This window comes from Alligator mississippiensis, chromosome 2 (assembly GCF_030867095.1).
Source record: "Alligator mississippiensis isolate rAllMis1 chromosome 2, rAllMis1, whole genome shotgun sequence".
Taxonomy (NCBI): domain Eukaryota; kingdom Metazoa; phylum Chordata; order Crocodylia; family Alligatoridae; genus Alligator; species Alligator mississippiensis.
The window spans coordinates 172,517,636-172,533,345 of NC_081825.1; the positions used below are offsets into that span (position 1 = coordinate 172,517,636).

The 15,710-nt window shown below is 54.0% G+C and overlaps 2 protein-coding genes across 2 annotated transcripts; one reads left to right on the plus strand and one right to left on the minus strand.

Annotated features, from left to right (window-relative positions):
• Positions 1-28: 28 nt before the first annotated feature.
• On the minus strand, positions 29-7,798 carry TMX2 (thioredoxin related transmembrane protein 2). Its single transcript, XM_006260349.4, has 8 exons — positions 7,581-7,798; positions 6,688-6,748; positions 5,380-5,493; positions 4,371-4,447; positions 3,207-3,313; positions 2,930-2,995; positions 2,454-2,583; positions 29-1,557 (listed from the first exon to the last, which is right to left on the minus strand). The coding sequence occupies exons 1-8, from the start codon at positions 7,767-7,769 to the stop codon at positions 1,396-1,398; spliced, it is 906 nt and encodes a 301-aa protein (XP_006260411.1). The 5' UTR covers positions 7,770-7,798; the 3' UTR covers positions 29-1,395.
• A 271-nt stretch (positions 7,799-8,069) lies between these two features.
• Positions 8,070-10,948, plus strand: MED19 (mediator complex subunit 19). The gene is made up of 5 exons (XM_006260348.4): positions 8,070-8,373; positions 8,790-9,046; positions 9,181-9,277; positions 9,418-9,512; positions 10,550-10,948. Exons 1-5 carry the CDS (start codon positions 8,139-8,141, stop codon positions 10,616-10,618), a joined length of 753 nt encoding a protein of 250 aa, XP_006260410.3. The 5' UTR covers positions 8,070-8,138; the 3' UTR covers positions 10,619-10,948.
• The last annotated feature ends 4,762 nt before the right edge of the window (positions 10,949-15,710 follow it).

Genomic DNA, 15,710 nt, shown 5'->3' on the forward strand with positions numbered 1-15,710 from the left:
GAGCCCAGACACTGCACAACACAAAGGGTGGTTGTTGTCAGGTTTATTACAGAGTAACTGCCAATGGACGAGATGATTTCTAGAAGCATAAGGAGCGTTTGTCCTGCATCCCCTACTCCTCCCCTCCCACCTGCTGGCTTGGGTGAGGAGGGCTCTGCTGCCATGCACAACTCAGGGGCTGCGCCACCTGCTCTCCTGAAGACAGAGCCCCTCAGGCAGCATCCTGCTAAGCCACTGGCTGCTCGCAGGCACCCTCACAACTGCCCCTGTGGCCAACTCTTATGTCCAAGGAACTGAGCCATGGGGACTTGAAGTATTTAAACCAAAAACTGTTAGACACAGGGACAAGAGCAGGGAAACAGTGGTGAGCTCTGCCCTCCTCTTCCAGAGGAAGGGAAGACGGGCAGAAACCCCTGGGTCAGGAGGCAGGCAATCCTCCCTCAGGAGTCTTCCAGAGCAGCAAAGCCCAGTTCCCATCATTCCTTGGCTTGGATGAGCAAGCTGGTCACCTACGTACTGCTCTGCCCCACTACAATGCCCAGAGCCTTGCTTTCCCCAATAAGCAACATAGACAGCTCTCCCAAGCAGTGCCACATGAAACCAAGAGCCTATGGCTTAGAAGAGGAAGAGGGGGGAAGGGGGAGAATATACTCTGATAGGACTCCCTCTAGGTAACAGGCCAACCCCAACCCCCTAGTGCAAAACCCTGCAGGGGGGGGAGGAGAGGCTGAGACCTACTAAGCCAAAGTAACCAGGGTACATCTGAAACAATCTTTACCCCACAACCGTGATCCAAATTGAGAGCGCAGATCTTTGGCCAGGGCATATCGGACTAAACACAGGGTAGACCAGAAAGGCATCTTCTTCCCTCAATCCGTACCAGGTCAAACCCAGCCCCTGCTCCATTCCCAGATTCCCTACCCAGCTCATTCAGTCCAATCTGGAGCATGGGAGTATAGGGGGAAAATCAGCCCTTTACCCCCAAGCCAAATTGCTTTAGATGTCAAGGTAGAATCTCCCTTCTGGACCATAATGACATGACTTGATTAAGCATGGGCAGTGCTCACCCCTAGCAGAGCCATCATTTCTCACCCCTTGAAGCTGGCTACTAGCCATCACCAGTTCCTGGGGCTCAGTGACCCTCCTTCCCTTTCTGCCATTCCCATGGGGGCACCCTGTCCCAGGAAAGGAAAGAGTAGAGATGCAGAAATGTGACTAGTCCCACATGTCACAGGGTGCGTGTGTAGGGGGGTGAGGGTGGTGGGGTGGTATGACCCATCTTCACACAGCTTCCACTAGTTATGGTGGGGCACCAGCCCCCAGCTGGGCCTTGCTGGGCACTGCTGCAGCACAAAGGGGAAAGGAGGGGGTTATCTGGAAAGGGTAGGAAAGGCTCTACTTGTCCTTCTTGTTTTCACCATTAGGGAGCTCCACACCAGCAACCAGCAGCTCTGACTGCTCTGCAGCCTCCTCAGGCACGTCATCTCGTGGCTGCTTAGACAGCTTCTTGGCCTTCTGGTACAACTCATTGAGGTTGAACTCCCGGATCACATTCTCCTGCAGCACAGAGACATCAAAGCATCAGCACTGCCACAGCCTTCATGCACCCTTCAACAGGAGGACCCCAAACAGCCAGTGGGTAGAAGTGCCCTGCAACAGGGAGCACCTGCCCTGTTACTAGGAGAAGGCTAGGGAACAAGCAAAACCTGCAAGGGCCATTTAAAAGTAGGGTCTTCATAGCCTGAAGGAATATGAATGCAGGCAATAATGCCACTAGCAAAAAGTCCTTGGAGGACCTGGCTGGGTCTGGGACACTCCATGGTCCAAAGGTGTGGGGGGCAGAGGGTGGGAGGGGCAGTATATCCTGGGCAACATTTAGTTCCGAAGAGTGATCTACACCATAAGAAGGTTGGAGACCACTGCCCTAGAAGGAAAGGAAGCCAAAAATGGAATAGGATTGGAGTACCTTATCTAAAAAGATGAGGTAAGGAACTTGACAACTGGACAGTGAGGTGAGAAAAAGTAGTAGACAAAGATGGTGTGCGTTTTGTGTTGCCACCCTCAGGAGACAAGAGCACCCTTGTTGGAATTCTTGTTCGAACAATGGGGATTCCAGAAACTAAAGTATCCCACACACAAAGCAGAGGATCTGAGGCCGGTACCACCAAAAGTTGCTGTTGTAACGTCTGAAGAAACCAGTTGCCATGTCACATTACAGGGAGGAAACTTCTAATAAAGCCTACAGGTTACTATTATTAAAGTTTACTTGACACCAAACTGGACGAAGGTTCATGTCAATCCTTGGGGGGCTCTAGTAAAAGGAATCCTAGGGGCAACAACAGGACACCTGGTGCATACAGCCCCCTATGACTCAACCATGAGAGCATCCCCTTGCTTGATAGTGCAGGCACCCCCAGACCCCAGCCTACACCTCATGCACACGCACACCCCACCTCAGAGAAGGTCCAGGAGACAGCCCGGCCTTTCTTATCAATCTGTGGCCGACGCATTACTTCCTTCCCAGCCTGGAAGAGGATCAGGGTGGGCAGCTGCTTGGTGAGGGGTGAGGTGCTCACTTTATACCTGCAGAGACAGAGGACACAAACAGTGCGACTCCCCCGCCAGCCACTCATGTCCCCTACATGATCCCTGGATCTCTAGAAGAATATTGGCTCCCTACTGCAGATAGGCAGAGGCATGCTGAGCCTACCTGCCCTTCCCAACCAGAAACCCCCCTGGTAATGGGGCAGAGACAAGAGGAAGGGCTCAGATTTCAGACCCTTTCCCCATGTAGGATTAGAGGACAAGGGTCCCCTGCAGCCAAGGCAGAATTTTCAGATCCTGAAGTCACTCTAGTGCTGCAGGGAATGGGCAGCCTCAGCACTGCACCTCTTGATCCCCATGCCTAGCACAGCCTGAACATGCTCACCTGGTGCTCACATCCGTGTAGCGGCCCACATCCACCTTCCCAAAGTGCAGCCCTGTGCAATTGTATCTGGGTGAGGGAGAGGAAAGTTGTGGTTAGTGCAGGAAGATGCCAAACGAGCCGATTCCTTTGCCATGAGCCCCAGCTCTGGCTAAGGCAGCTCCACTTCCCATTCCCAGAGTCCAGCTTGGCAGAGGGTGCAACTGGGATCCTTCCCATTCCCCCCTCCACCCCCCCCACCAGCCCCAACTCACCAAATCCCCAGTTGGACGTCACTCACTTGAGAGAGAGGTCAGCAAAGATGGGTGCAAACGACTGGCACTCACTAGACCAGTTGGCAAAGAACTCCACAACCCATGTCACCCGCTTGTCCCGCTCCAGCTCCTCCTATAAGATGCAGCAACAGATCAGTTGGAGACCAATGCTCCAGGTCTGGCCCCAACTCTACCAGGCCAGCACCCTGGTGGGTCTCCCTCCCTTGTGTTATAGCGCAGCCTGCTGCATAGGCTGAAAAGGGGGCAATCACAGGCTCAAAGCTGGTCTCTAAGGGCATGTCTGCCCTGTTACTCAGCCCTGCCCCTGCTATTCCTACCCTTCTAGCCTACCATGAACACCACGTGCCCTTGGAGGTCGGGGCAGGGGGTGTGGCCCGCGTATGGTGAGTTTCTGCAGGCAATGGTGGCACTGTCAGCAGTGGGAGTGTGGTAGCAGTAGGCGGTGAGCTCCCGCAGGCAGCTGTGGCACTGTCAGCGGCAAGGGGGTGGGCAAGCGCCGACCATGGTCGGCAACCACCCACAGGCAGCACTGGCAGCATCAGTGGCAGCCAGCGGCGATCAGGGACCATCTGCAGATGCCACTGGCAGTGTCGATGGGAGGGGAGGAGAAAGCAGCAACTGCCCACAGGTGGCACCGGCAGTGTTGGCAGCGCCTTTCACAGGGGCTGCACCGCCTAGATAGGGGGTCCTTGTGCACCTGTGTGCACCCCCTATGTGTTGCCAATGCACCCTACAGTTAAACACCCTTAAACTCATCCTTGGCAGCAGGCCTGTTGACCCCTAGAAGCTCTCCTAAGCATGGCTCCCATCCCCCAAAGCATTCACCACAGTATTGCAGGATCTTGTCTGCTAGCACCCAGCTTCCAGATGTTCTGTGTGTTACTTCCTAGCTTTACTGCCTATCATCATAGCCAAGCACAGGAGAGACAGGTGGTGGACAGGCAATTCCTAGAAGAGCTCCACTGGCATGCTGCCCACTACCCGTCTCTCCTTTTGTGCTTGGCGTGTATATGACAAAGCAATGTAAACAGAGACGAACAACTTATGTGGTAGGGGTAGATAACGGTGACCCTCTAAACAGCAGTACAGATCTACTGCAAGCCAACCCAGCCTATACGCACTTCATGGCTTGGAGAACAGGGGGAGGCAGGGAAGCAGGAAATACTCACATCAATGGTTTTGTCACTGAAATACTTGATGTACTCAGGGCCCATGTAGAGGGGGGGCTTGCAGGTCATCAGAAACACTAGAAAGGCATACACATGGCATACACATCATGAATGGGCCAACTCTGTACAAGCCTCCACCCCAGGAGCAATTTGCTCAGTCTTTGCACTGTTCAAAGCTGGAGGGTGCTGGACCTGTCATACTGGAGCACGAATTGGGGAAGTGGCAGCAGCCAACCCTGGTGAGGCTGGTTTAAAAGCATCCTGCTTTTGAGCCAAGTGGCAGCACCTCCACCTGGCACTTAACATCAACTGGAATCAAAACACATTTCATGATAGGGAAACTGAGGCACAGATGGTGGAGGAGCTGTGCCCAAGCTCACCAAGCAGGGACAGTGGCACAGCAAGGAACAGAAGAAAAGAGGTCCCAAGTCCTAGCCACTTTGCTATGCACCAGAAAGAGCTGCCACCCTACGTCCTGAATTCTGCATAATGGGCAGGCTGGCAGCGGTTATGCTGCATGTGCAGTGCCTGGTGCAATAGGCACTATCTTGGGCTGGAGCCAGTTGGTGCCACTATAATTCAGACAATATTAGCAAGCAAGTCCACTGATAGGGGCAAAGGGCTGATATGGAAGGAGTGGATGCCCTCTGGGGCAGCCACTGCTCCAATGCAGACAGAATAAAAGCGGGAAGACTTCATCAAGAGGATGATGTTTGGTCCAAAGATGGATCACGGATGACACTTAAACCTAAAGCAATGCTGTCACATGCCCTCTCTGCCCCTGCAGAGAGGAGAGGCAGGACAGCCCCATAATGGCCGGGAGCTGGACCCAGACATTTTAACTCCCCATCCCATCTGCATCCCTGGGACAGCCCAGCCCTACTGAACCAGCCACCACAGCAACAACCAAGGAATGGGCTGACAGGCAGAGGGACTTTGTCCAGAGGCCACAGTTCAGACTTCTCTCAAAGAAGGCATTTCAGAAGCCCCAATGGGACCTGGGTCTCACCTATGCACAGCGTGAGGTACAGCAGCCCCATGCGGATGTCCAGCCGGAAGAAGAGGATTGCATTGGCCACTTTGCTGAACATGAAGATGTTCCCTATGTGCTGCTCGATGGTGACTGGGGGGAGACAGAAAGGCAGGGGTCAGCAGGAGGGCCAGGCACTCATCCCTGGATACCAGAAAGCCAAGAAGCTTGAAGGAGAAACAGTAGTATTGCACCCATTAGCCAAGTTCCTTTCCATTCAGACCCAATATTTATTGTCCCATCACCTCCCTAAACCTCACCCCATAGTTTAGGGATATAAACATCCTTTAAAACAAAACAAACAAAAAACCCTATCCATTTAACCTTCTCTAATTATATTGGTTAAATGGTTAACACAGGGGTGGGCAAAATGCGGCCTGCCAGGCCATTCTATCTGGCCCATGGGGTCCCTAAAAAATTTAGAAAATTAATATTTATCTGCCCCAGCTTCCTGTCATGCAGCCATCAATAGCTTGCCCAAACTCAGCAAGCAGCCCTACGCCCAAGATAATTGCCTGCCCCTGGGTTAATCGATAACATAACAATTGTAACACAACTGCTGCTGGGAGCTGTGCCCACAGCTAGACAACGGGCTCCCAAGGGAGGTGGTGCTGTCCCCTACCCTGGGGGTCTTCAAGAGGAGGTTAGATGAGTATCTAGCTGGGGTCATCTAGACCCAGCACTCTTTCCTGCTTATGCAGGGGGTCGGACTCGATGATCTACTGAGGTCCCTTCCGATCCTAACATCTACGAATCTATGAATAACCCACATGAAGTCCCCTGTGAAGGAAGAGGTAATTGCTTAATTGACGAGTTGAGTTATTAGACTACCTGCTGTTTTTCTGGTTAGCCTCATGGGCTAAGGATACTAGTTCCCCTCACCTGCCCTTCCTGCTGGGGCAGTGGAAGCTTCCCTTCCCTGCCAGATTGTACCCGGCCCTGTGCTAAACAATAACCAGTAAGCCAATTAGTTATCACTGGGCTTATTGGTTAAACAATTAATCATTTAACCTTTCACATCCCTACCACAAACTGACCCCCCCCCCCCACACAATTCCTCCACAACTTCTCCTGTGCCCTCTGACCACATGCTCTGGGCCTGCCCGCCCTCCTTCCCCAAGCAGTTCCACAGACCAGTCCTGGGGGCATGAAGTGGAGACCCAGCCATCCCACAGGCATCCAGAGGAAATCGCCCACCCCAAGGGCAGCACAGGGAGTCAGCCCCATGCCAAGGAGGCTCCTGCCCCAGGAAGAGGAGCTGCAAGGAGGGAAACAGGAGACACTCACTGGATCTGCGGTTCTTCATCATCACAATGGCACTGAGGAACATCAGGATCTCCACCTCCCGCTGAAAGAGACTGTGGAGTGAGCATGGGGCTGGGACATGGCAGCAGGGGGCTGGGGGCAAATGCAGGGATGAACCAACAGAGCACAGGCCTGGGGGCACCTGTGGAGGGCACGGAGGTGGTGTACTGGGCCAAACTAACACAGCACAGGATATACGACATGCAGAGAGCACTCGCACAGGATGGAGGGGAGTTCTGGTGTGAACCAGTACAGCACAGGACTGTAGGCATCTAGGCCAGCAGTTCCCAAACTGACAGATTGCATGCCACCAATTTAAAATGATACAACCTTAAGTACCCCCAGCAAATTTCAGTACCACCGGCAGATTTCTGTCCTACAAAGCAATGATAATAAATCTGGTAACAGGTGCCATGGACAGGTTGGCTGCATACCACTGGTGGTACCTGTACCACAGATTGGGAATCGCTTTCCTAGGCTGAACCATCCCAGGTGAAGGGAGAGGAGGAAGGAGGGGCATCAGGCTGAACCAATGCAACCCAGGGGTCCTGGGCAGACCGCCCTGCACGGAAAAGGGGGCCAGCCGCAAGCATCAACCGGGACAAGCTCCGCCTGGAGGGACCCAGCACAGGCTGACACGCACACGACCTGGTGCCAGCAGCACATGCCACCGGCGTCCACTGGAGGCAGCGATCACACCTGGCTCCGGCCTTATCTGGCGTGCAGGTCTCAGCCCGCCGGCACCTGCCCCATTGTGGCACGCAGCCGCCCGCAGCCCCGGTCTGCTCCGGGGCAAGGCGGACACCCCGCCGCGAGGCGCGGCACGGCACGGCACGGCCCGGGCTGAGCGGGGCCTGCCCGCGCCCCGCACGCACCCAGTCGAAGTCGCAGGCGTTGCCGTCCTCGCGCTGCGTGGGCAGCCCCTGGCATAGCGGCGGCACCTTGCGAGCCAGCAGGAAGGCGGTGGAGAGCAGCGCCGAGAGCAGATAGTAGGGCCGAGCCAGCCAGCGGCACAGGCCAGGCACGGAGCACAACAGCGCCAGCAGCGGCGCCACCACCGCCATCTTCACCTCCGCTGGGGCGCCGGGGGGCGGGGCGGGGCACTGAGCCACGCATTGGCCAGCGCCGCCGCCAGTCACCTGCCATCCCTCCTCCTATTGGGTAGCGCGGGCTCGGGGCGGCGGGACTTCGCTGTCAGGGGGCGAATCGGGTGCTGGGCCACGGGTGGCGCCATCAAAACGCGCCGGAGAAGCACCAGTAGGACCCCAGCAGGGGGTGGAGCCGAGCGCAGCGACACGCCCCACGCGATGGGCAGGGCGCAGGCTCATCCAGCGAGCAGGCGCGAGGCGGAGCTTGGGCAGTTTTTATCCAGTCAGGGAGGGGTACGGGGCCTCCCACCACTCCAATGGGCAGAACCCCAAGCCGCTAGGCCAATGGGAGGAGACCGCGCAGGGCAGGCTGGGATGATGGAGAATTTCTCGGCGCTCTTCGGCGGAGCTGAGCCGCAGCCTCCCGCTGCGGCCGCCGCGCTGGGCTTCGGGCCGGGGAAGCCAGCAGGGCCCGGGAGCGCGCCTCCCCCCACCGCCGCGGCGCCGCAAAGCGGAGAAGACCACTCTCGCAAGACCGCGGCCTCCAGTGGCCCCTTCTATCTGATGCGCGAGCTCCCAGGTAGAGGGCGGGGCTCGCGGCAGGTAGCCAATCCGGGGCCGTCAGGCGGGCTGAGGCGCAGCAGCCAATCCGGGTGCTCCGATGGTTGGCTGGGCAGGCCGGCCGGCCTATCACCGCATCTAGCGGCGGTTTCGTCCACGGGGCGGGGCGCTCCTTGCGTGAGGGAGAGGGCGGGCGTTCTGTATTTTTTGTGACTGACAGCCAGTGACCGAGGAGGAGGGCGTGTGGGTGGGGAAACAGCCTCTTACCCGATGAAAGGCCGCCGCGGCACTGGGGTCCTTCCTTGGGAGGGGGCGGTTCCTACGGACTCGGGTCTGTTGCCGGTTCCCCCCGGCGGCGGCCGCCGCCTGCCTGTGGTGGGTGGCATGGGCCGGTCAGGCCTCGCCTCGGCTGCGACGGGCACCCTCGGCCCACAGGCAACACGGAGCTGACGGGCAGCACCAACCTGATCACGCACTACAACCTGGAGCACGCCTACAACAAGTTCTGTGGCAAGAAGGTGAAGGAGAAGCTGAGCAACTTCCTGCCCGACCTGCCGGGTATGATCGACCTGCCTGGCTCCCACGACAACAGCAGCCTGCGCTCCCTCATCGAGAAGCCACCCATCTGCAGCAGCTCCTTCACCCCCCTTACTGGCACCATGCTCACGGGCTTCCGCCTGCACGCTGGCCCGGTGAGCCGCCCTACCCTGGGCAGGGGTGGGCATGTGGCCGGGGAGCAGGGCTGGGAGAGCGATGTGGGCTTGTCTTGCCCCGCCCCGTGGGAGCGGGAACTCCCCGAGCTGACCCGGTCCTGGTGTCTCCTCAGTTGCCAGAGCAGTGCCGCCTGATGCACATCCAGCCACCCAAGAAGAAAAACAAACACAAACACAAGCAAAGCCGCACTCAGGATCCTGTGCCCCCAGGTAAGGGCTGCAGCTCACAACCCCACCTGCCTGTGTGAGAAAGCAGCAGCCCATCCACCCCAGTTGTCTTCTGAAAAGGTCAGGCCCTGCCTGGACAGGTAACTAGCCTGTCAAACCTCAAACTGTGGCTCTTCTTGCAGAAACCCCTTCAGACTCTGACCACAAGAAGAAGAAGAAGAAAAAGGAGGAGGATCCAGAGCGGAAGAGGAAGAAGAAAGAGAAGAAGAAAAAAAAGGTGAGTGGCAAACTAAGAGAGGGGCTGGGGGTGCACTGGCTCCACTCCACATGTCCGTGCCCAGCTGTGCTTGCCGTGCTGGGGTGGGACAGAGCTGCAAATCTGTCTAGCCTAGTGATTCTCAACCAGGATGTTGTGACAACCTTTCACAGGGTGCCACTGGGAGAGAGGAGATGAGTATGAGCTCTTCTAACTACTTCTCTGCCTTCTTTTGCTCCTGCCCCGACACTCACTGCCAGCTGCTCCTCTTTCTTTGCAAGCCACTAAAATAAACACGTTGGCTTTTGGAAAGAGGTGTTGCTCAATTTGCAGTTGTGGAAGGGTGCCTTGAGCCTAAAAATGTTGGGGACAGTTAGTCTAGCCCCTTCCCTGTGACCTGTTTTGCTCGGGAGTCTCCGTCCTGGCATAAAGCCCCTTTGTAGGGGTCTGACTTAAAGGCTGAGGAGGCTCCAGCAAGAAACAGTGTTTCCCATCTGGATCTGGCTGAAAATAAGCTCCTTCCCCTTCCTCATTCCTCTGCACAAATGGAAGCACAAAAACCCAACAAACTGAATTAGAAAATACAGCTGTGGGCAGTGGTGGAGAGAAGAATTGGTAGTTCTGGCTGCCTCATATTTCCATTTTATTCTTTATTTTCCATGCACCCTGGTCTCCTGCTGTGAGGAAGCAGTAGTGCATCCTGGAAATTGTAGTGTTACCAGAGGTCTTATAGGAGGATAGGAACATGGGCTGTACTTCCATGGTCTCCTATAGGGCCCTGTAGCAGCATTTTTAAACATCTCCCTCCCCAACCCTCAAATGTTTTCCATGAAAGTGAACTTCATGGGGAGAACTGGAGTTATAATCCCAGTTTTTAATGAGAAGACTGCTTGGGTCCCTTCTGACCCTACCAACTATGAAATTATGACTGTTTGTTTTTAAAGGAAAAAAATCTTCCTCCAGCTTCAGGGCTAAGCTATCATAGTCCACTGGTAACCTGTACAGTCTCACTGTGGATTCTCAGGGAAGGGTGTCTGTGTCTTGTCTGTTCTTCCTAGAACCGTCACAGCCCAGAGCACCCAGGAGTGGGGAGCTCGCAAGCCAGCAGCAGCAGCAGCCTCCGGTGAGGGCAAGCACGACCCCAGTGCTAAAGTGGCTCTGGGAAGATGCCTGCTGCAGATGTGGGTGACTGGGAGAACAGTCCTGGAGGCAACACTGACTGAACTCTTCTCCCAAAGCGGCTTATTGGAGGGCACTTGGGCTGCCTTGCCTGGGGGCACAGACTGTCCAGACACAAGCCGGCTGGGAACATGGACTGAAATGGAGATGGTACACAACCTGCTGCCCTGACCCAGAGCCAGGCCCAACTTTTTCCTTTTTTTTTTAAATACTCCTGACTAAGTCAGGTGCTTTCTCCTTTTTATTCCTGTTTTAATTAAATCTCTGCTTGGGAAGAGGCTGAGGGCCATGTCTGACAGTGGTCTGAGCCATGCTGCTGTTATCTGATCTGCAGGACTAGGAGATGTCAGCAGGGTCAGGCAACACACCTGCCTGGCTGAGACTGCTAGGGAACCCTGCAGTGGAGCACTGGGGACAGCAGGGGTGGTGGTCTCTCTCCTGCAAGGCCTTCTGTGTCCCTCATGCATTTCTCCTACTCTTCTCCCCAGCCCCGCCCATCTTTCGTGTGGGTAAGTGCACAAAGCAGAGCCTGTCTGTGGTGGGACAGAGCAACATCCTTCCTTGGCAGGCTATTTCCCCACAGGTTTCCTCAGGAGAGCCTGAGCTGCAAGGCTGAGGCACGCTGTACCTCAGACCTGAGTCTTGTGCTGCTGCTGCTCGAGGGAAAGGAAGCCTATGCTGGAGTGGGTTGCTCCTGTCTCAGCTGGCAATGCACCTGCCCCATTGCTGAAGCATGCAGCTTCCAGCCACCTGTCTGCCTCTGGACTCCCTTTGTTCCCTGCTACACTCAGCCATTCAGCTGTTTCTCTGAATTGGAGAGTGGTTTTGAGGGTCTGGCTCTCCTGAACCATATCTTTGTGTGCCTCCCTTGTGGCTGTGTACCTTCAGTACTGAAGGGGATGGGTGGCAGGAAAAGCCCAATAGCAGCCACAAGCATAACTTGCTGCAGCTCTCCTGGCTTGAGCTTTCCATCTCTGGGTGTGTGGCTGGCAGCATTAGTGCCTGCTGTTTCCACAACTACTCTACATTTCCCCAGCTTTTACTGTTCCTGGTCCTTCCCCCCAGCTATTTTTGGAGAGAGAAGCCAGGGAGAAAGACTTTCTACCCTGTACAGGAGTAGCTCCCTTCGGGCAAGGGCCATCCTTACGCCTGAAGAGGAGTGAGCAAGGAGCCTCCATCTTGTTCCCATGCCACATGCACAGCATCTCATTACATGGGACTTATTCAGGGATCAGAGCCCTCCTTGGGAGGACAGAAGACCAGGTCAGCTTTGGGGCTGACCCTTTGCTGTATTTGGATCAGTAGAGAGGAGGATAGGGATGGTGTCAGAGGTCAAGCTGAAAATTGGGGCCTGTGAGCACCCTTGCATCCCATTCCTGCAGGCCACCCTGCCTGTCTCAGGTTTCTCTGGGAATGGGCTGCAGCCTGCACCCAGGCTGAAGTGAGGACACAGCTGTTCAGGCACTGGAGAGCAGCTAGAGAATTCTGCCTCTGTTGTGGTCCTTGAGCCCCCTGGTCAGAACATGCAGTGGGAAAGGCTTCGCCCTGGGAATCCACACAGCACAGAGGCTGAGAACACTCACTGCTCGCTCTGCATCAGCATGGGGCTAAAGACTGATGTTCTTGTGGGTGTGAAGGAAGGCTGTGCTGGCCCAGAGGACTTGCACTAGGGACTTGCTACAAGTCACTCCTGTGAGCTGGAGCTGAAGTCTTGTATAAGACCCAGGAGTCCTGACACCAGGCCTTAGAGGTTGAGTGCTGCTCTGGCCTGGCCAAGAAGGAGCTGAAAGATGGTGGTACTCAGCCTCGAATGTCTCCTGTATTGAAACCGCTTCCTCTGCCTCTTTCCCTATGTCCCCCAGTCCCCTCCTATCTGGGTTGCTCCAAAGGTCCTAATCCATGCCTGACTCAAGTAAGGCTGTGGGGGATAGTGCAGGCCTCAGCTGAGGAGCAATAGGCTGTAGCAGGTACCTACAGGTAGGGTTAGTGAGGTGGACAGAAAGCCAGCCTTGATGCTACTCAGCAGAGCTTCCATCCTGGAGTCCTAAGGCACTTCCCTCACAGCATCCTTGATGTGCAGTTGCAGGCCTGCTTTGCTGGCATCTCTGCCCCCACTAGCTCATATAGTACCTTGCACAGCTCATCTAGTCACCTAGTGATTCCTGTTCTTGATACTTTGGACAATGGTACAGGGCAGTCACCACCAGAGAGTATGTCTACCTTCTAAACCAGCTGGAGCTGCAGCCACCCACTTTCTTTCCTGGGCAGAGGGTGTGCAAGTGCATGGGATCAGAGCCTGAATGTGTCACTGTCACTCATAGTGGCCTTGGGCAAGTCACATTGAGCCTGCATTCTCCTCCCTGGGTGAAGGAAGAAGCAGTTGTGTTCCTTTTCCTGAGCTACGAGCCTTGCTCACTATCATTCTAGCCCCATTCCTTCCTTGTTATTTGTATTTCCTTCAGCTGCAGCAGTTTTGCTTTTACCAAAGTTAACTTTCACTCCTGGCTTCCCCACAGCTCAGTCACAGTATTTGCTTGGAAAATAGTTGGTCATGGCCATTGGCTTTAATATGCTATAGAAACAATGCAATTGGCTTTTACTCTTATAAGCAGCTGTTGTACATACAGTAAACCTGAACCTGACCTTCAGCTTATGAATCTGCTTGTACATTCTAACTATCCTAGTCTTGGAGGCAACAATTTATACTGCCACTGTGAAGGAAGAACAAAGGCAAAAAGGGAAGTTGAGGTCCTGATAAATTCCTGCTACAAATGAGAATTGACAAGGATTGTTGTGCCCATGATGGTCTAGGAAATATGTGAGATTTTGTGAATGATCTTTTATTGGACCAACTGCCTGATGGGGATAAAGTTAGGCAAGCTTTCAGATGTTGCAGTACCCTTCCTTTGGAAGCTTGTCTAAGTCTATCCCCACAATGTACTTGGGCCAATAAAAGATATTGCCCACGCAAATCCTTCCCCGTTGACAAGGAAACAATTCTTTGTGTGATCCAGGCTGCCTCATCACAGCTGCAAATAAAGTTGTGACGACAGTGACCAGGGCTGCATCTCTGAATAGAGCGTATGGCCCAGAGGCTTGTCAGACATGACATGCGCACTTGCTGACCCAAAGAGAGCAGCTATAGAGGAAGAAGTTAAGTGGGTCTATTTTTTTCATCTCTAAAGTTAACTTCAGGGTTTTCTGCCTTTTCTTATATGGTTAAGCCCTACTGATGGACTGCTCCCAGTGTGTGATTGCTCTGTGGGGTTGGTTTTAGTAGTTAGCCAGGTGACTAACATAAGTCCAATCATTGAGTGGATAGAGCCTTCACTGCATGGCTGATACTACCCACTGGACAGTCTTCAGGCTTCAAGAGAGCCTTTTACCAGAGATGACGGATCTTTTGACCAGAGATGAGAGATCTTTTGAAGCCCCTCATGGAGCTTCCAGAAGCTTTGCAAGGATTGCATTCATAGCCCCTTTACATTAGGGCTGAGAGCCAATAGGAATCAGATGACAATGCATTGACCGGGTCAGGCAGGGATATCTTCTGTTACTTCATGGAAATAGCCTGCAAGAGGGGTCTTAATGTCTCTCCTTAAGGGTAACCCTTTGGGAAATGTCACAGTAGAAAGCAAAGTGCCCTGGAGAGAGATGCCACAGGACAGAAGCTGGATTCCTTGTTTCTGACCATTTCGAAGGAATCGAGGGGTGTGGGGGCAGATTACTGCTGAGAGCTATTAATGGCTTTTGCTGAACAATGTTTCCCAAACCAGATGAGACAGTGCACAAGAACTAGACTGAAGAGAAAGCCCCTGTCTGTGTATCTTAATTCAGTTCCTGTGACTGCAATTACATTCTGGCCAGGACTGAAAGCCTCACAAGTTATTTCTTGAAGGAAATATGGCAACAGACACTGATCCTGGCTCAGGATGCCATGGTTTGCAGAGGCCCCTCAGGTTGAGGGAACAGACCATGGCCATAACTAAATGGAAGAGGATCTAGCTTTGTCATCTTGGTAGCTCTGAAGACTCGGTGATCTGCTGCTCCAAAGATTTGCTAGGGATCCAGCTACCAGGAGAAACATGTGGAAACCTCACTACTTGGTAGGGAAATAAGCACAGCCAAACAGAAGCTATGTTCAGAGGCACGTCAGACAGTACCAGTACAAAGTGATCTGCCAGAGAACAACCTGCTTCACCAGCCCTTTCATGGGGGCAATACTTGGGGGGGCGGGGTTTGCCAGTTGGCAGGGTATATCCCCAGTCCGGCTTTTTCTCCCTCAGGTCAAGTGGCTGTCAGGGTGAATTAAGTTCTAGTCCTCCACCTACATCACTTCTCTACACAAGAACCGGCCCCTCCCCTATCATCTACGTGAAATACTCATCTGATGGTATCAGGGTTGATTTGGGAATTCCAAAATCCTGACAAGATCTACCTGACATCATTTTGATTCTTGTAGACTGGTCCCTACATGGGTTGGGGCTCCCACTTTCTTCTCTCCAGGATGGGTACACCCTGGCCCCTCCTGATGGCAGTTCTAAGATCTCAAGTTCTCCCATGGCAATGCATCTCCAGAAGATTTTCCTAGAGCAGGGTTTGGCAACCTATAGCATCAGTCTCAGTACTTCGTTGGCAAGAAGGGGAACAGTGGTGCCAGCAGCCCACCTTTAGAACTAGCTGTGTTAATTTAGCCCATCACTCCTGACAGGTTGCTGACCCTTGGTCTAGAGCAGGGGCAGGCAATTATTTCAGGTGGAGGGCTGCTTACTGATTTTTGGCAAATCGAGGGCCACATGACAGGCAGCCAAGGGCAGATAAATATTCATAGATGTTAGGGTCGGAAGGGACCTCAATAGATCATCGAGTCCGACCCCCTGCATAGGCAGGAAAGAGTGCTGGGTCTAGATGACCCCAGCTAGATGCTCATCTAACCTCCTCTTGAAGACCCCCAGGGTAGGGGAGAGCACCACCTCCCTTGGGAGCCCATTCCAGACCCTGGCCACTAACTGTGAAGAAGTTCTTCCTAATGTCTAGTCT

Bases quoted from the DNA above. Each gene is read 5' to 3' on its own strand.
- TMX2 (XM_006260349.4), bottom strand. From the start codon at position 7,769: ATGGCGGTGGTGGCGCCGCTGCTGGCGCTGTTGTGCTCCGTGCCTGGC. The intron at 3,314-4,370 runs GTGAGTATTTCC...TGCATCTTATAG, and splicing joins TCAGTGACAAAACCATTGAT to GAGGAGCTGGAGCGGGACAA. The intron at 1,558-2,453 runs GTGGGGTGTGCG...TCTGTGCTGCAG, and splicing joins TCTCCTGGACCTTCTCTGAG to GAGAATGTGATCCGGGAGTT.
- MED19 (XM_006260348.4), top strand. From the start codon at position 8,139: ATGGGAGGAGACCGCGCAGGGCAGGCTGGGATGATGGAGAATTTCTCG. The intron at 8,374-8,789 runs GTAGAGGGCGGG...CTCGGCCCACAG, and splicing joins TCTGATGCGCGAGCTCCCAG to GCAACACGGAGCTGACGGGC. The intron at 9,278-9,417 runs GTAAGGGCTGCA...CTCTTCTTGCAG, and splicing joins TCAGGATCCTGTGCCCCCAG to AAACCCCTTCAGACTCTGAC.